Source organism: Staurois parvus, unplaced genomic scaffold, assembly GCF_062004578.1.
Source record: "Staurois parvus isolate SC_StPar_1 unplaced genomic scaffold, SC_StPar_1.0 ptg000442l, whole genome shotgun sequence".
Lineage (NCBI taxonomy): Eukaryota > Metazoa > Chordata > Amphibia > Anura > Ranidae > Staurois > Staurois parvus.
In genome coordinates, this window is record NW_028318238.1 from 1,320,527 (window position 1) to 1,341,042 (window position 20,516).

Sequence of the window (20,516 nt, forward strand, 5' to 3'; positions counted from 1 at the left end):
ATTGGAATACTCCTGATCTTAAGTAGCAATTGGGACCTTTCCGTAAGGTGCTGGTAAATGTGCTCTCAGCACATTTTGATTTACATTGGGTACACAAAATGGCCTCTTTGAGGCAAGGCCCAACCGCTGCATATTTGTACTGTTGGCGCCAAGGAGTTAAACTTGTACTGTTGATTGGGAACTGGTGATGTTTATACATGCATATGTCTTGGAGGTACAGGTTTTACTCCTCAGGCTTAAACTACCTGTATTGCACTTGCTCAAGTTTATTAAAACCTGTATGTAAACCTCACATGTTCTGTGAAATTTGAGCTTTCACAACAAGCAAATAAAGTTTTGTTTCATATTGTCTTAAGTTAGTTCTTAATTACAAAGAAAGTCATTTTTCATTTGGTGGGAAAAACCCTCAACACTAAAAATGGGCTTCAGTAATTTGTATGATTGTACTTGACATATTTGTACTTATCCTTTGTCTTAAAAGTGGTATCGGTGCATCCCTAGTATAAAAATGATAGTCAGAACCAGAGTCAAGGAAAACTTCCAGAGAGATCCCAATTGAACACCAAGGTCACGTTACATCAGTGTCACTTTCAGCAAAAGTTCAGATGGTGTGATCAAAATGGAGGAAGTCCTGGGATGACTCCAGATGAAAGCCAGACTGAAGCTGCCGAAATGCAGATATAAGCCACAATGCTTGGACAGATGAAGCTTTTTAGCATGTCAAAACAGTTTTGTCAAGACAAAACTAGGATATCAAAAGAAAAGAATATCCACTTTAAGACCAGGCCTTTGACACAGTTTCAAAGTAAAAATCATATTTTTCTAGAAAATTACCTAGAACCCCTAAATTTTGGTCAGAGGCTGTAGAGAATAAGGGAATAGATTTTGCAATATAGAAAAATCACCTGCAGATAGGATACTGGCATAATGCCTACAGCTACAGGCATCAGCCCAGTACAGGCTTGCGAATTGCAACGTGCATGCACATTAGCTGGTCCACACGTAGATATTGTACTGTGAAACACTGAGGCTAGGTTTGAGGTTACCACCATGATTAAGCCCGGGGGGTGTAGCCTGGCTGAAGCAGTCTTTAATTTACCTTTCAGGCCAGGTTGGTGTACAGCAGTGCTTCTCCCTTTCCAGGTTTTGAAGTGTGTGGCACAGGTGCCTTAAATCTGTGCAGAGCACAATGAAGTGAAATTGTGAACAACCATACTGCCCAGTGGCAGAAAGCTCTGTATCCACCAGAGGTTATGGGTCGCACAGGTCAGTTATCCAAAACAGCTATACACACCCAAAAATGGCATCAATATTTGACAGTTCTGAAGCAGCCCATTATAAGCCTTGATCTGAATATCAAACATCTATGGAAAGATCTGAACATGAAATCTGGAGAGTCTTAAACCCTGAGGCAGCTGGAGCAGTTTGCAAAGAGTGGGCCAAACTATGTGTTGATAGGCATAGAAGTCTCATTGAGGGCTACAGAAAATGGTTTGTAACAATTGCCTCTAAAGATTGAGCAATTAGGTTTAGGGCCCTATACTTTAGTCCATAACATATGTTGCACCAAAAACTAAAAGCAAAGTTTGATCTTTCAATATCTGACCTTTAAATATAGAAAAATGAATGCCAATGACTTTAGTCAGTTTTAAGTTATTTCACAGAATTTGTGGGTTCTTTACGAAAAGCATAATTGCATCCACGGCTGTACCAGGGTTAGATTTTTGCAACCTGTGGTAGGGAGATTTCCCTCCACTTCCTGTGTAAGCAAAGTAGACATTGTTAATATGATAAATCACTTAGGTGTCACAGGAACAAGTGTTCCCCATTGGACACTTTCCTCAAGTGTTAAACCCACAACAGTAAAAGCAGTCTGTAAAGCATGCTTGTTATACTCACTGTGGGACCTAAGGGGTTAATCTATGCATTGTGTAAAAAAGGCTGTTTGATAATCTTCCTCCCCTTATCTCCAGACTGAAGAACCATAGGGCATGCACATGCTCAGTTTGGTGTATATTGCGAGAGGTTTTTCTACTTGGGAGTATGCATGTGATCAGCACAGTGCCAATCAGCACTGTCCAGACAAGTCAGGGGATTGGACAGAAACTGCTAAATGCCTTCTCATCAGCAGAGCAGTCTTCTGGCTTCTATTTACTAAAATTGCACTTCCATGTTCTGTGTACTGTGGGAGACCAGATATAGTGGGTGTAAGGGCCTGGGTTTAGTAACACTAATTTCAGTTTCTGGTGCAACAAGGTTTTCAATTCACCCCACCTTCCATTCCCTGTGACATTTGTGATCAGAATTAGAATGAATGAATCTCCCTTGGGGAGATGGAGACAGAGTGGTTCCAACCCCTGACCAACTTAAAGGTTTTTACTGTAAAAGTAATTTGCAGATTTCCTGGAATTCACGTTCCCAAAAGCACATCAGCAGGCAAATTGGCAGAAACTTTGCCTCTACAATATACAGTCAGGTCCATAAATATTGGGACATAAACACAATTCTAACATTTTTGGCTCTATACACCACCACAATGGATTTGAAATGAAATGAACAAGATGTGCTTTAACTGCAGACTGTCAGCTTCAATTTGAGGGTATTTACATCCAAATCAGGTGAACGGTGTAGAAATTACAACAGTTTGCATATGTGCCTCCTACATGTTAAGGGACCAAAAGTAATGGGACAGAATAATCATAAATCAAACTTTCACTTTTTAATACTTGGTTGCAAATCCTTTGCAGTCAATTACAGCCTGAAGTCTGGAACGCATAGACATCACCAGATGCTGGGTTTCATCCCTGATGCTCTGCCAGGCCTCTACTGAAACTGTCTTCAGTTCCTGCTTGTTCTTGGGGCATTTTCCCTTCAGTTTTGTCTTCAGCAAGTGAAATGCATGCTCAATCGGATTCAGGTCAGGTGATTGACTTGGCCATTGCATAACATTCCACTTCTTTCCCTTAAAAAACTCTTTGGTTGCTTTTGCAGTATGCTTTGGGTCATTGTCCATCTGCACTGTGAAGCGGCATCCAATGAGTTGTGAAGCATTTGGCTGAATATGAGCAGATAGTATTGCCCGAAACTTCACAATTCATCCTGCTGCTTTTGTCAGCAGTCACATCAATAAATACAAGAGAACCAGTTCCATTGGCAGCCATACATGCCCACGCCATGACACTACCACCACCATGCTTCACTGATGAGATGGTATGCTTAGGATCATGAGCAGTTCCTTTCCTTCTCCATACTCTTCTCTTCCCTTCCCATCCCTCTGGTACAAGTTGATCTTGGTCTCATCTGTCCATAGGATGTTGTTCCAGAACTTTGAAGGCTTTTTTAGATGTCGTTTGGTAAACTCTAATCTGGCCTTCCTGTTTGAGGCTCACCAATGGTTTACATGTTGTGGTGAACCCTCTGTATTCACTCTGGTGAAGTCTTCTCTTGATTGGTGACTTTGACACACATACACCTACCTCCTGGAGAGTGTTCTTGATCTGGTCAACTGTTGTGAAGGGAGTTTTCTTCACCAGGGAAAGAATTCTTTGGTCATCCACCACAATTGTTTTCCGTGGTCTTCCGGGTCTTTTGGTGTTGCTGAGTTCACTGGTGTGTTCCTTCTTTTTAAGGATGTTCCAAACAGTTGTTTTGGCCACGCCTAATGTTTTTGCTATCTGATGGGTTTGTTTTGTTTTTTCAGCCTAATGATGGCTTGCTTCACTGATAGTGACAGCTCTTTGGATCTCATCTTGAGAGTTGACTGCAACAGATTCCAAATGCAAATAGCACACTTGAAATGAACTCTGGACCTTTTATCTGCTCATTGTAATTGGGATAATGAGGGAATAACACACACCTGGCCATGGAACAGCTGAGAAGCCAATTGTCCCATTACTTTTGGTCCCTTAACAATTGGGAGGCACATATGCAAACTGTTGTAATTCCTACACAGTTCGCCTGATTTGGATGTAAATACCCTCAAATTAAAGCTGACAGTCTGCCGTTAAAGCACATCATGTTTGTTTCATTTCAAATCCATTGTGGTGGTGTATAGAGCCAAAAATGTTACAATTGTGTCAATGTCCCAATATTTATGGACCTGACTGCATATACAGGTACTCTTGTAACAGAAATACAGTCTTCTCTACAGCTACTCAAAGTTCAGAATTTATACAGCCGAGTTTTCAGAAAGCAGAGGAGAAGCCAAATTTACAGAGGAGAGCTGTGAGCTGATTGGAAGGGAAGGGACACCTCCCTTCACAGCACAGGAAGTAGACTTTCCATCAAAGTGTGTGCTGGAGCATCCTCCTGTTACTTTGTCAGGAAAACTTGTCAGTTACCTCATGCAGATAGAGGAACGAGGCAACGCACAGAAATTACACTGGATTGAGACAAGTACACTATTAGGATATAATTTGTCCATATTGCATGTGTGGTTTACAACCACTTAAAAAACACATTCCTTTTGGTTCCCCAGCAATTACAGACACAATTGTAACTAGGAATGCACAGATATCCTTTTTTGAAATCTGAGAGTACAAGCACAGATACTTTGAAATATGTGGTGCATCCATTTTTTGTATTTGTCAAAAATCACACCTCATACAATTTGGACAGAAGTTTCATTCTTTCAAATCACATGCCATTTCCCCACTGCTCCTGTGAACACAGGATTGTCATAGCCCAAGTTCACACAGCAGTGCAGGGAGGATTCCTGCATTGGAGAGTGGGAAAGGGCATATGGGGACATACCAGGTGGCAGATGCACCATATTCTCCTCTGTAGGAGGAGAGAAAGTGGTAGGGATTTGAAATCCAATGCTTTCTCTGCCAACCTTGCAGGTAGAACAGTTTGGGCTAAAAGGCATTTGATTGGATGGCACAATCACATGGACAGTGCTGACCAGATGCCATCAGACCTGTACAATCACCCCTGCAGGGAGAGAAAGCCGCTTCACAGGTCTGGGGGATTTGAAATCCCCACAGCCTTCTCTAGCTTTTACTGTCAATCCTGCAAGGAGAGGAGTGTTTTTGAATGGTCAGCATCATCCATGTGATGGTGCCAACCAATCAAAAGCCTAGCCCAAACCATCATCCCTTCACAGTGCAGGCAACAGACAGCAATAATGTACTGCCACACTAGTGCAGTTATCTGACTGTATTGGTCTGGTGACACTGGGGACTAGTATGGAAGTAATGAGGAACTGATCACTACCACACCAGTCCTGTGTCAGCCTAGTGTAGGTCAGGGACACCATGACTGGTGGGGTGGTGATCAGGGACAATGACTGGCAGCACTTAGCTGGTGACATTGTACTGCTGTGCCAGTGATCAGACAAAACTGATGGTGGCACCATCCTACAGCAATATCAGAGCAGCCAGCCATTGTACATGATCGCCACCACATTAGTACAATGTCACCACAATGATACTGCACTTCCTCAGACCATGTAAAATTTCAATTTTTTCCCATCCTGTCACCAGATCAGTACAGTGTTGCCCTCTAGGGAGGAGATTTGGATTTTTTGCAATAGGATTGCTGTTCTAACCAGGATGGCTATATAAGCAATCATTTGACAGTTCTCAATGGCAGCCATTGAGAACTACCGATAGCTGTGATTGGCCTTGTACATGTAAACAGTTTCAACAGCTGTATCCATGACAGCCATTGTTTACAGGACATGTGATCAAACGGTACCAGGATGGAGCACAGGTGCCAAATATCAGACCTGGTGATAGTCTGGTTGTGATCGTGTTGCTGTGCATACACAAAGTATGCATACGGGCACATCCTCTGATGACACTTGAGCTGTCTGGATAGAATAAAATACAAACTTTAAATGGCATCCCAGTCTTAGTCCATTATACAGTATTTATATAGCACTAAAAGATTTGCTCAACGCTGTACATTATAGCGGGGGACAGAACATGACAATACAGTAACAAAAACATGAGGGTCAAATAGGGTTCAATATTGAGTTGGCCCACCTTTTGTAGCTATAACAGCTTCAACTCTTCTAGGAAGGCTGTCCACACGGTTTCAGAGTGTGTCTATGGTAATGTTTGACCATTCTTCCAGAAGCGCAATTCTGAGGTCAGGCACTGATGTTGAGTGAGAAGGCCTGGCTCGCAGTTTCCACTTTAATTCATCCCAAAGGCGTTCTATCAGGCTGAGGTTAGGACTGTGCCGGCCTGTCAAGTTCCTCCACCTCAAACTCACTCATGCGGTCTTTATGGACCTTGCTTTGTGCAGTCATGTTGGAACAGGAAGGGGCCATCCCCAAACTGTTCCCACAAAGTTGGGAGCATGAAATTGTCCAAAATGTCTTGGTATGCTGATACCTTAAGAGTTCCCTTCACTGGAACTAAAAAGGGCCAAGCCCAACCCCTGAAAAACTTCACACCATAACCCCCCCCCCCCCTCCAAAAACTTTACCCTTTGCATAATGCAGTCAGGCAAGTACCATTCTCCTGGCAACTGCCAAACCCAGACACGTTCATCAGATTGCCAGACAGAAGAGTGATTTTCACTCCAGAGAACAAAGAATCCACTGCTCTAGAGTCCAGTGGCAGCATGCTTTACATCACTGCTTTTGACACCTTGCATTGCACTTCATGATGCAAGGCTTGGATCCAGCTGCTCGGCCATGGAAACCCATTCCATGAAGCTCTGTGCACTGTTGTGCTAATCTGAAGGCCAAATGAAGCTGAGGTATTTAGCCATTGATGACAGTTTGACTTCTGTGCACTTCAGCATGCGCTGACCCTGCTGTCATTTTACGTGGCCTACCAATTTATGGCTGCGTTGCTGTTTTAAATTGCTTCCAATTTGCTTTATTACCACAGTTTGCTGTGGAATATTAAGCAGCAAGGAAAATTTCATAGATTTTCATTTCACACTTCTTGCACAGGTGACAACCTATCACGGTACCACGCTTGAAGTCACTGAGCTGAGAGCAACCCATTCTTTCACAAATGTTTGTAGAAGCAGTCTGCATGCTTAGGTGTTTGATTTTATACACCTGTGCCCATGGAGGGGATTGGAACACCTGAATCCAATGATCTGGAGGGGTGTCCCAATACTTGTGGATGGACACCAGGAAGCTGTTAAAGCTTCAGCCATAATACTCTGACCATAGAGGTGTATGAGGTCAGTGCAAAATGGCCTCTACAACCCCTGTATCACAATGACTGGCTCAAAGACCACTTCTGAACCTTTTGGAGTTGGTTACATATTTTTATAGTTAGGTTTGTTTTAAATTGCTAGTTCTGGGAGGCAAATTTAAAGGGGGGCACCCTTTAACAAGCGCTCTTTTGATAACGAGGTAGCAAAAGTACCAAAGTAAATCCATCCTTTGAATGCTTTTGTAGTCAGAATTTTTTGTTTTCCTGTTCAATGCTTGAACTAAAACAGGAAAAGCCACAGCTGGACAGGAAGATCGACATTACATACAGGAAAAATGTGCGGAAACATGTCAACTGTCTTTAAACAGGATGTGAGGTCATCTCTGGAATAACTTATGAACTTCTTACTACTCAAGGATCGTCTCACCATATCAAGGCAAAAGGAGAAAGAAGCCAATTGAAATTACATATTAGTTTGATCTTGGGAGGAATTGGTAAGCCACGTTTAAAATTTCATAATTACATTTGTAATACTGTGTAACCCCTAGGAAATGTAAGTGCTAAAATGCTGAATTGCACAATACCAAAATAGTCTCTAGATTCTGACACCATCTGAGGTGTTTATCTATGAACTTTTAAATAGCTCTGCTATTTTTACCTTTTGGGAGAACTTTGGCAAGTTGGCTGGGGAAAACCACCATGGAAATATAAGGGATTTACATACTTCATGGCACTACAGCACTATCTAGCTGCCCAGGTCTGTACGCTATGTGGACCAGACATGCCCTCTGCTATAAGCTCATGGTTAATTCACTGATCATGAACTTACAGCAGAAATGCTCAGCAGACCCACTCACTGATCAGCTATTCAGTAAATCCCCCCCCCCCCCACTCAACTAGAAGCACCCCCTGTCACTCTTATTTCCCCCATCACACTAATATCCAGATTTTCTCTACACCTCCCTCCTGACACTGATCCACTAGTCTCCCTGTAGCTCCTGGCTTCTCTCCTCTGGCAGCATCTAAATGGGGGGGGGGGGGGGGTTAGTCAGGAGCACCTATACTTTGTGAAAGACCCCTCAAACCATACATTTTCAGAAACTCTGAAAGCTGTAAAAGATTAAAAATGGAATTGCCAAAATGGTCTGGCCACTGAAGTTAAAAGTAGGAGCGTAGGGACTGCCAGTAAAAGGATTAAAGTGTCTACAGCCCTAAAGATGCAATGAGAAATCTCTACAAAGCAAGAATTTTCAGTCACCCAAAACAGGTTCTCCTACTGGAAGACCACCTCTCACTATTCCAGCAACTACTTTATTTTTGCTCACGTTCAGTCCCAGTGATCAGGATAGTAGGCTTTTCCCGTGCAGCATTTAACTCAGATGGAGTTAATTGTAAAAAAACTCCACACACCACACTAATTTTAGCCATTACGGTTTAGTGCTTTCTATTCATCAGTGCCTTCGCACTTACTGCCCCGTAATCAATTCCGTTACAGACTGCACTTGTCAATTGCCAGTGTTCACTGCAAACTATTTTGTGTTTTACAAGTGAATAAGATGTCCACGCAACAGACGAGCTGCTGTCAAGCAGAGCTGATTTTAGTGCAGGCCTGAGTTAGTGTGCAAAATGTGATTTTGGTGCATGTTTAATAAACTGTTAAGTGATAAGTTGTGTTAAGCCTCATCACAGCAAATCAGGGTGGCAATTCCCTAGACAGGTGTTTATTAAACGGTTAACCAAGGTAGGAGCCAAATATCTCAGCTCTTCACTTTATGGTGTAGTCTGATAACTACAGTGATAGTATAGGAATGTACTGGATTAAGACATGTGAGCCCAACAGTTAAACGGTGTCAAACCCCTGGGAATTACACCAAGTCAGACCAGGCGTTAAAGCCTCAGTGTAGATGAACTTTCACCATATAGCATCTAGTGACAACGCCAACAGCTCATTGTGGTCAATGAGTGCTTCAAGACAACACCATCAGATGCAGGGTATGTGTTCATCTAGAACCCCCCATGTCTGCAGTACTCACATGCATATCTATGGGAGGAGCAAGGAACATTATGCTGAGACACAGGAGAGCAGTAGACCTCAATGACAGAAGTGCATATTTGCTACAGCACAAGACCATTTTCCCAAGCCAGCAATACACTAATCAGGACTCAAGGACTGATCTTTGATCCATATGGCAGGCTGGTTGTACAGAAGTTGAGTGGCAGATAGACTTTTGTACAACCAACCTGTCAGTTTTCTTCCTGATCAATTAGTGCTGCTGGCAGTACTAATCAGTAATTCTGACAGAGGGAAGTCTCCCTGCCGTCAGAACAAAGCTCGATGGAAAAGGTTTGTGTGTGGATGGGGGAATCAATTTTTTGGTTCAACCAGTGAGTTGAACTAAAGACTTAGCATATGGTCAGCCTTAGCATGTCTAGCAGTTGACAGGTAGGTCTGATCAGTACTCAGCCTTGGTCCCCAATATGACCTGTACTGCATTCCTGCACAATTCAGTGTGATGCAGTTTGAGCCCTTTCATTTTGAATGGGCTCAAATTGCACCAAAGGCACCAATTTTGGAACTGCACCACAACTGGATAACGTTGTTTTGTACCAAACTATCCAATGCAGGAAAATGCACTGCATTTGTGACCTGTGCTGGGGGTGTCATTAAGATTACACCAACACTCGCAGCAGATCCCAAAAACAAAGTGCGATTGGAATGTGGTATGGGAAACCTGCATGGATCGCAGCGTTTCACACCGCATTAGTGTCATTTGCTCACTTTCAGTCACTCCTGATTGTGAACTGGCCTCTTCATGTTGCTGTGTTTTGTAACATGATGGGCTGCAAAACTATTCCCCACTTTTGTGGCTCTGCGAGCTGCATTTGTGCAGGTGTGGCAGCCCATTCGTTTGAATGGGTTGCTGTGCCTGCTTTTTAAAAAAGGTTCCTGCACCTCTTAAATTGCAGTGACAAGGAAGGTAATTCACATTCCGGCACCTGCAAACACTGCATTGTCAATGCATTGGGGTGCCATCGAGAGTGAATGGTTGGTTGCAGGTGAGAGAACAGCACCCCACCCATGTAGGTGAACCTAGCCTAAAAAGAAATTGTGACACATGAGGTAGCTTTTATACAATGGCTCTTGCAAAGCTGAATCCATCCCTGGTGCTTCTTACGCCAGACAGCAGTCTTTCAGCAAACATCTAGTGCTGCACTGCCAACGCTGTAATACCATTGGCATGAATGGGATGGACCGGTGCTTGGAAACAATGTCCTAATATATGAAATGTGCTCCCACAGGCACAAGCAGCCTAGCATTAGGTTTTACCAGTCAGGATGCAAGCTTAGAGACGGTCACTGTTCCCTTGGGAGGGGAGGATTGCTCAGGTTAGTGCAGTGTACCAAGCTATGGAGGTGGATGGTGACTGCTTCAAGGTAGGTTCATATAGCATTTGCTTTATGTGTATGTGGTGTACAGAAAGCTAGGAAGGGCAGATACAAGACAAGTCACTCAGAACAAGGTGTAGCAGTGATTGGTCTGACAGGAAATTGGCACAAAAGCAATTTTTCACACTGCATTATTGCACAGACTTGAAGAAATACACAACTAAAAAAAAAATTAATATGTCTTGCTTGCCATTCTTGTCCTGGAGTTAGTGTTAGGTTCTTGATGACAAGTCTTAAACAGCCATGCCTGACCTTTGCAACACCAGCCTAAATTAAAGCTGAACTCCAGGAATGATTTGTACTGCATACTTGCATTGGCTCAGCTTGGCACCACGCACACCTGAATGGCTGCTGGGTAAGCTGAAAATAACTTAGTTGGTACAACTATGGGAATGGCTGCCATCAGATCAGCGGTGTCCTGGTGGGGTTCTGAGAGTGGCCTGGTCTATGAACCTGGCCTTTTCAACATATACAGAGGTGCACACTAAACAAGAGATGCAGGGACAATCCCTTCCTCCCCATCCTGTCAAGCTGAACACCTTGCATAAAAAAAACCAAACCAAACAAAAAAAAAAAAAAACCACACAAAAACACTACGAATAGTGGCGGTGCTAAGCAAGTGACTGTAGTGGAGGCAGCTGGCACAGAACCCAACATGACAGATGATTGTGGCCACCACTGTAGTAGCTCCAAAATGCAGCCATTTTCAGCCACCCAAATAGCTCATGTAGAAGAGACAGTATGTCTAAGTATATATGCCATGCTGGACCAATGCAAGTATGCAATAGATAATTTCTAAAAATATTTTAATGCTGAAAATTCTTACCTGCTGCCATGTGGATGAGGACGCTTTGTTTTGGCCTCAGATTGCCAAAGTCAAAGAGAATCATGTAGGCAGTTATATAGTTTACCAGCAAGGCTGCACCCTCCTCAAAGCTCATTCCTTCTGGCATAAGAAATGTGTGGCTAGTCTGAACAGTAACCAGTTCTTGCCATAATCCAAATCTGTTGAGGACCATAACTTTATCTCCAACCTGAAACACAAAAATGAGGGAAAATTTATATGGAAAAGTAGAAGACATTAGGAAACAGTTGTACTTCTAGATACCTTTGCACAGTGCTGTCCCCATTTAGATAGAAGTTACAAAGTGTCATTTCTGAAATTGGCAGAGTTGCACGACCATAAAAAAAGGTTGACTTACAGTTGCTCATTTGCAAAGGTACAAATTTTAAATTTTGCACAGCTCTCCAGTACATATTTCCCCATGGCATCTCCTGCTGGAATAATGAAGCTTCCACTTCCAATCTCCTACGTAGTCAGAGCAGAAGTGGGTACCCGTCAATCTGGAACCCGCTCCCCAAAAGGTGTCAATTCTTCACAGGGAGCTGGGGACCAAACTGCATATTACAGCCCTATAGACTTGCATGGTATAGTCTATGGACCTGTGTCCCAAGGCTGGAGACATGGAAGTCTATAGGGACTATGCAGGCACAGCCAAAAGTCTTGCAGCACTGGATGCTCTGCAACCATGGAGGCCGTGGCTGTTTGCTCATAATCATGCATCTGTGGAGGGTTTGAGTTTAGGTCAAGACAACGGGACAGAAAGTGTTTAAGACAGCACTGTTCTAGCAATTCAATCTGGTTTACCTACATAGGATGCATTCAGCACAGGCTTCAGTTTACTGATTACAGGCAAAGGACTCCAGAATTAAATCCCTTAGCACCTCTATCAAAATAGAACATTAACAAAAAAAGATTGTGGGGAGACTTGATACAAACAGCCAGAGGACTTCACAGAAAACAGATACACAGAATTGTGTGGTATTTGTGTAATCGGCAAGCAGAACGTGGGTCTACAGGTATAGTGATAGCATTCCGACAGGAGATTGACAATCAGCACTCCATAGGACACAAGTCTATGAATTTTGCATGTTAGCCACACTTCCAGCTGTTAGGCCATATACATACAACCCCGGGTGGAATTGGTTATACTTGGTATCAGTTTTACATGAAGGCCCATCGCCAGCTGTAAAAAGTGATTCAAGCCAGTACAGCCATCAGACCACTTTTACAGGGCGATTCACAAAAAAAAAAAAAAACCCCACCCACCTGCTTTTATCTTACTCATACAGTACACAGGCTGGGAAATGTCTAAAGCATGGTACACTACTAGTTTTTTGTTCAACCCAGCAGGTGCTGTACCGACTGTTACCCCCTACTGTGCTATTGTGTTCCAACAGGGGGGCAGGGTACAGGCTGAGAGTGCCGATTGGGAGCCAACTGGCAGACATTTTGCGGTCATGCCCTTTTGACAGAAGCCGGCCGCCTTATGTTGGACTGGATGCCATACACAAGGAAAAAGTCGGCTGGTTTTGATTGAACTGGCTGATGCCACCTGACATTCGGCCCATGTACTGGGCTTAAGCAATGAAATCAGAAAGGTGGGCAACAAGTCAAAACAGAACCATGCACACAAGCTAAACAAAAAATCTATATCTATATCTATATCAGGAAAGTGTCAAATATTGAACAGAGTGCTGCTAAACATTAAGTTTAATCCACAGAGACCTGGGACATCCACCTGGTAGAACTGAGAATGAACAAAAGACTAGGTTGTGGCCTCAAAGCCAAGCAATAGACGCTTTAACAAAATCCCCACTGATCTGGTAGAATGAACACAACAGGGTACTGTAGACACCATATCCTTTAACCAGTTGCTTTTTTGAGGATTGAAACAAACATCTTAGCACCTGAGACAAGACTACATTAAACCCAACAGTCATCACTAGAAACAGGTGAAGTGTGGTTTAACGTTGGCGTACAACCACATTAAACACATCAATAAGATTCTACATTTCTGTAGAACCATTGTTCCACTCATTGTCTCAGTGCAGTCATTCCACTAAGCCAAAAGCCTCAAATAAAAAAAAAATTCAAGTCCTCACTTAATGGCTATAAAAAGCCTAAACATTTACAAAAAAAAAAAAAAAGTAATAAAGTCCACTTTGACTTGTACCCAACAGGCAAGCCTATAATAAGGCTTACCTGTAGGTAGTGAATATGTCCTACAAACAGGTACCATTTAGGAGATAGTGATCTGTAGAGGCCAGAGACATCACAGGTACATGTGCACTGCACTCTGAATGGATGGCACATGATCACTGCCCAGCCAGAGCCTGCAAACTTGATCACGTGAAGATGGAAGCACTGACAGCACACTGCTGGAGGGCTTCATTTTAAAGGAAAGGGTCATGTGCTAGTATATGGTGCATACTAGCACATACTAATATTCTGCACTTCATTACCACTTTATTGTATTCCCTGCTTCAAGGTAACAAGGTTTTGATCTAGGAGCTGTGCCCTCTGCAGCACTTCCCTCCCCTCACATTTGCGTCACACACTGGCTTTGCTGAGGTAGTGGGAGCAATGCTGCTGTCAATCACAGATCGTGACAAGGAAGCAGGGAACAGGGCCAATTCCTGCTGTCAGATGCAGAGAGCAAGCCAACACGAGTGCCACCATAGAAAGCAGCCAGGAGTGCTAGCAGGGACCCAAGAACAGGAGGATCGGGGACACTTTGTGCAATTCCATGGCAGAGCAAGTATAAACCTGTTTCTAAGGCTCCATGTACACTGCTGCTCCTAAACTCAAGTTTTAGGAGCTTTTGCCAAAGCTCCTAACAACAACTCCATAAGACCCTACATGTTTATAGTAAATTGGCTTTTAGCAGTTTAGGAGCTTCTGCATTTAGGTGAGGCTAAGCATCCCTCCCATGAATGCAGAAGAATGGCGTTCAGGATAGGAATGTTTTGACCGCCGGCCACAGGAAACCGCGGCAAAAATCGCAGTACTGTGGTTACCACATTTGGAGTTTTCCCGCAGCTGGTGGTCAGAGTAGGCTTGTGTACATTGAGCTCAAGAGGGGGAGAAAAAAAAAACCCACACAAAACAGCAAGCATTTTCAGTCACTAGTACACATTCCTATTTTAATCTGCTATAGCCAACTTTCCTTGCACACCATCCTCCCTTCTGAATCCCCCGACTTTACACCCGGCAACCTGCATTCCTGGCTCTCACTGCCCCTTCTCTAACTTTGTGCCCTTACCCAGGCTCCTGTAACCCATACCATGTACTTGACAAGGCTCTTCTAGCTGCATTTGGACAGGCTGCTGTGCCTATGTTTCATGGAGTAAGAAGGTTCCTGCAACATTCTGAAAAATGCAGCGACCAGGAAATTGCATGGTGTAAAAGCACCATGCAGTTTCCCTGTACCTGCAAATACACTGCATTTTTAGATGCGTGGGGGTGCCATTATGAATGGCAGCCCTGCATGCTTTGGATGCTGGTACAGCTGTAATTCCCACACCTGCAACCACCCACAATAGTGTGAACCTATTCCAGGAGAGGATTTGTGTTTGTAAATACATTCTCTGTCTACCAAGTTTGATTCCCCATTGTCCCATATGAACTGGTCACTTCTGAATAGCAACTGACTCGAAACTGTAAATCACGCATGTACCTATTGTGAGTTTTTTGATCTCCCACTCAAATCTGTAAAATAACCAAGAACACCAAAAAGTATCTTGTGCAAAGTATTGACAATTCTATGATAACACTATGCAGACTACAAAAACAGATGTTAGAGATAAAAGAATGCTACAATACAAAACAGATGCAACATACAGGACAAGTCACCAGGTATGTGCTCCTAGACCCCTGTAGTTCTATCAGCTACCACCTCTCCCCCTTGACCCATCCCACACCAAAATCCAACATACCTCACTTATCACAGGACTGAGACTTGTGTGTAACAACCACTCTTTTCCCCATTACTTCTATACGAGAACTTTGGTTAGTGTCTATAAATGCCACTAAAGTAACAAAAAAAAAGTGAATCCCAAGACAATCAATATTATCTATTGAATACTGTCATTGTTAAATCATTTCACCAACAATGTATATTTATGACACTCAAAAGAAAGCTTCGTGTTATAAACCCAGGACCCTGCATCCACTATATCTGGTCTCCCTCAGTACACAGAACATGGAAGTACAATGTTTTAGTAAATAAACTGTCAAATACCTTCTCTCAGCAGTTAAAAGCCACAAGTCTGCTTTATCAGTGTTCAGCAGAGCACTGGTTAAAGCTTGTAGGGGGTTCTCTTTCTGCTCTAGGATGTAAAACCTGTTTTTTTCCTTTAGAGTTCATGTGATTAGCACTAGTTAAACAAAAAAACAAAAAACCTAGCAATACACACCAAACTGAGCCATGCGCAATTGCCTAAGGTTCAGTCTGTCTTATCAGGAGAGGTGGTAGTGTTAAGGCCATTTGAGCCTTCTGTTCCCTTTTTCAAGCGGAGGATTAACCCCTTAGGTACTACAATGAGTATAACAAGCATGTGTTACTGCCTATACAGACTGATTTTACTGTTGTGGGTTCAGTAACATTTAAAGCGGCAATCAAATTCACCTCATGAAGAATGATCCCCAAAGTCCACTGCTGTAGCACAAGAATGGAATGTGGCAGAAATCATTTTCAGCAATCTCTCTGCATTAACAAGCCCTTATGTTTGACTGTATGCCAATATCCTCCCACTGATCAATATATTCCATGTAGCTCTGCTTGCCTTGTGAGAATCTCCCCTCAGACATTATCCAATTGAATGTTAACTTCAAAAACCAGCCCAATTCTAACATCTCATGTACATGGGGGGGGGGGGGGGAATACACTTAGAACCTGGGAATATGCTTTTCCAGGAGTTAGTGGTATTAAAGATTTAGGGGTTTTGTTTTTTTAAAGAGACAATAGTCATGCTCTGCAGTGTTTTTGCACAGAGCAGTCCCAATAGTTCTTGTGTCCCCCACTGGTACTACAGCTCCTTCCCTGAGCAGTGCCCCCAATAGCAAAAACTCTTGCTATGGGGCACTGGTGTGTGCTTGCTCGAGGATAATCTGCAGCTATTGCACTAGAAACCAGAGTGATTGAGGCACACCTTTAAACCAGGGCTCATACTGTAGAAAATATGGGAGGTGCCGTTGCCGACACTCCCAGAAAAAGTCAGTAACCAAGAAAACTTCAGGAAATGAAGTTATCAGAGTGGAATAAGGCAGCAGGCAAGTCTTAAAAGCCAAGTTCACCTATTTCTAAATACCAACTTCCTCATGTACCAATGCTATTAAAGCAGAGCTCCTCCCAAAGGGGAAGTTGCGCTTTAAGCATTTTTCTCCCACTCATTAAATTTGGGTACCTGCTCCCCAAAGGTGTCAATCCTTAACAGGTACGCACTCCCACTGCAATTGCCTAAGTCCATCAGAAGCGGAAGTGGTCTTCTCCCTCCCTCCCCATAGTCTTCTGGGACATGTGACTAGCTTACTTCCATTGCAGACAAAGCTTATGAATGACAGTTTACATCCTGAATCTACATAGCAGGAAGTCATGAACTTTTCTATGGCACAAGCTTGACAGGTAAGACTGTCCTAATATACAAGGAAAGCCTTTTCTGCAAAAGAAGCAAAAAATGGTATTTTGGTACAAAATAAACCACCAGACAAGTGAATGAAAAACCAGGCAACTTAACATTTACAAGATGACTAGTCAATGGCAGCTTGCTTGTTCACAAGATTCTGGGCTACTTGTAGTAAGCTGGATACCCGGTAAACCCATTACAGTGTGCAGAGGAATAAAGCCAGTTTTCTACAAAACAATGGCTTAACATTTTCTTCGCAAGGATGGTTTCAGAAACTAAACTGCCAACTTGTACACTTCCTGTAAGAATTTGGCAGTCAGATTTTTCTATGTTGAAGTTGGACATTACCACTTGTTTCTTTCCAAAGATTATATTCTATTGGAAAAAAGCTTATTGTGAAGATCAAATTAGTGCAAAAAACGTTTTGGCACCCATCAGTCTCTTGCAGTCTGTGCCCCCATTAGGGAGACTCACCCTGTCCTGTTAACCATTGTCTAAAGTGAAAGAACTCCAAATTTTTGGGTTGTCCCCAGAAAAGCAAAGGGGGAGGTTAGTCTTCCAAAGGGGACACAAATTCTGGTGACCTGTAGGGCCCCAAGGAGTACAGATATTTTCCCACACTTTGCAACAGCAAATGACAGTAAATCTCCCAAATGGGGGGAAAAAAAAAAAAAAAAAAAAAAAAAAAAAAAACACAAAACACACGACAGGGGTTATAAGCCTCCCTTATTCTATCCAAGAGAAAAAGGATTTTGGCTTTTAGTTCTACTTTAAAGAACTACAGAGCTTTCAATCTCCATATTCAAACTTAGTCCACCCTTTGATATTCAAGACATTATAAAAACAAAAAACAAACCTACACTAGATTTAAACAGGATAGTACAGAGATACAAGGAGCCAAACAGCTTCCAGAGACCAGCTAAACTCCAAGGTCACATTAAATTTGGGCCATTTCTCTTTAAGTTCTCTTCATAGAAGGGTACCAACATGTGTTGTGTTTGTATACAAGGATACTAGCTCTTAACCCTTTGAGGACCAAGGGATGTATTTGTCCCATGTTTAACCGTTTCAATACCGTGCAATTTTACACCTTCCTGCCCAGGCCAGTTTTCAGGTTTCAGCGCTCTCACACTTTGAACGACAATTGCGCGGTCATACAACACTGTACCCAAACTAAAATTTTATCATTTTCTTCACACAACTAGAGCTTTCTTTTGGTGGTATTTAATCACCGCTGGGGTTTTTATTTTTTGCTAAATTAACAAAAAAAGACCAAACATTTTGAAAAAAAAAGTCTGTCTGTTATAAAAGTTTGCAAATAAATAATTGTTCCTCATAAATTTAGGCCGAGATGTATTCTGCTACATGTCTTTAAAAAATACATCCTAATTTGGGTTATTTTCACCAGTTTGTAGGAAAGTTATACAGTTCACAAACTATGGTATAGATCTGAATATTGATCAATCCTGAAGTACTGACGGCCAATCTAATTTCTTGAGGTCCAAGAATGTTAGAACAGTACAGATATCCCCCAAATGACCCCTTTTTGCAGAGTAGACAGTCCGACGTACTTCATAAGAGGCATGGTGAGTTTTTTGAAGTTGTATTTTTTTTGTAAATTTTTCGGAAAATGAAAAGAAGAAAATTATTTTCACTATTTTTTTACATACTGTCACCAGTGCAGTACAGCGTCATCATATAACTGGCATGGCGGTGAACAGGGACACTGACTGGTGACAGTATGAAAATTATATATATATATATATATATATATATATATATATATATATATATATATATATATATATATATATATATTTTTTTTTTTTATTATATTTTTTTTATTACATTTTTTTTAAAAATTTAAAATTTCATATTTTACTTTAACCAAAGTAGTGCAATGTTACCATAGTAACATTGTACTACTTTGGGGAATAGATCAGTTTTTTGTTTTTTTTTTTTTTTTACACACAAATTTGCTTATAGCAAAGAATTACTTTGCTATAAGCAAGCATTTACCTGAATGAAATCGATTCATTCAGCTTTTTTTTGTGCTTAGCTGTGATTTGGTCACAGCTAATCACATGACATGTGCATGTGATTAGCTGTGACCATTCACAGCTAGGCACTAGTATACAATGGATGGCATCATGAATGAAGCCATCCATTGTATACAACTGTCATGTGACCTGCTGTGATTGGTCACAGTAGGTCACATGGTACCAGCAACGGGAGCCGGTACTCTGATCTGTCATCGGCCGTGTCCAAGGTGCACGGCCGCTGACAGATCGCACTGCTGCGCCGCTCTGCATTAGCGCAAACGGCGCAGTGCGGGAGCACGCAAAATGGCGTGCACCCGGAATGCAGGGACACAATTGAAGCGGCCAAACGGCCATTGGCCGGGCGGCTAATGGTTAATTGCGTGTATCACCTGATTAAGAACTTAAAACTTTTTTTGGTTTGAGTCAAAATATTAGTTCAACAAATGGATCTAGCTTTTTGCCAATTTCATGAAAGGGCTTAGTTACATCAACTGAAGTGTACGAACTTTAACAAAAAAATTGATTCTTTTGGCGTTCCAAAATCTTACGGTCCTCAAAGGGTTAAACTGGGATAAATTACTTTGTAGCCGAGAAACTAGTATTCCAAAATACTTCCCTAAACAAATTGTTTTGCTCATTTCTAACTTTGTATTTTTAGAAACCATTCTAACGCATTAAAAAAAATGCCATGTATGTTTAATTACTGCTGTTCGCTATTCAAGTCCACAGACATGTTGACATGAAGACAAGAGCGTTCAGCAGATGGAATCTGCTTTAATGAATCAAAGGAAGTGGGCGAGTGATCTGCAATCAAATCCCAGAAGCAGTCAAAACTAAGGCTACTTATTAGGAGAAATACAATAAGGCGGCACAGCACTCCAATTTGTGTCTTTGCTGTGTGCAAAGTGTTTTAGCTGGATAAGCCACATATCTGGGTGCCTGGAGCTGCAACTCAGGTACTGTGCACTTTTCAGTTCCACTACAATGTTCCCTGCAAATCTACTTAAGCAGATGCTAAACATTTTGCCCATCCATGCATTTAATCAGGTGATACACTTCTAGGGAAAAAAAACCAAACATAAAAAATAAAACATGCTTTGTTAACAGGGCTTTAAACTTTTAGCTAGCTCCTAGATCCAGTCTCCCAAATCAGTTACATTAATTTCAAGGCATAACATGGTCAGTTTGTGCCCTCAACCAACAGTCAGATTTATATCTGACCAAAATGTGCAGCACCATGGCAACTGTAGATCAAGAGGCTACGATAGCAGCCTCCTTAGAGAGGGAGAGTTTGGTACCGAAAAAAAAATAAAAAAAAAAGGTTTTGCTTGTAAACAGCTGGCTTCTTCAGGTGCACTAAGGTGTCAAGAGCAAGTGGAAAGCCTTCTGGCTTTTACATGGTGTGCCCCATTGGAAATGAAGTGGTAACAAGCAC

General features: G+C 42.2%; 1 protein-coding gene across 1 annotated transcript in view; it reads right to left on the minus strand.

Annotated features, from left to right (window-relative positions):
- The window catches only part of VAT1 (vesicle amine transport 1), a 59,880-nt gene that overhangs the window by 19,034 nt on the left and 20,330 nt on the right, over positions 1-20,516 (minus strand). The window contains exon 2 of the mRNA XM_089687981.1: positions 11,398-11,605. Within this exon, the coding sequence (XP_089544107.1) occupies positions 11,398-11,605 (208 nt within the window). The remainder of the gene's footprint in view (positions 1-11,397; positions 11,606-20,516) is intronic.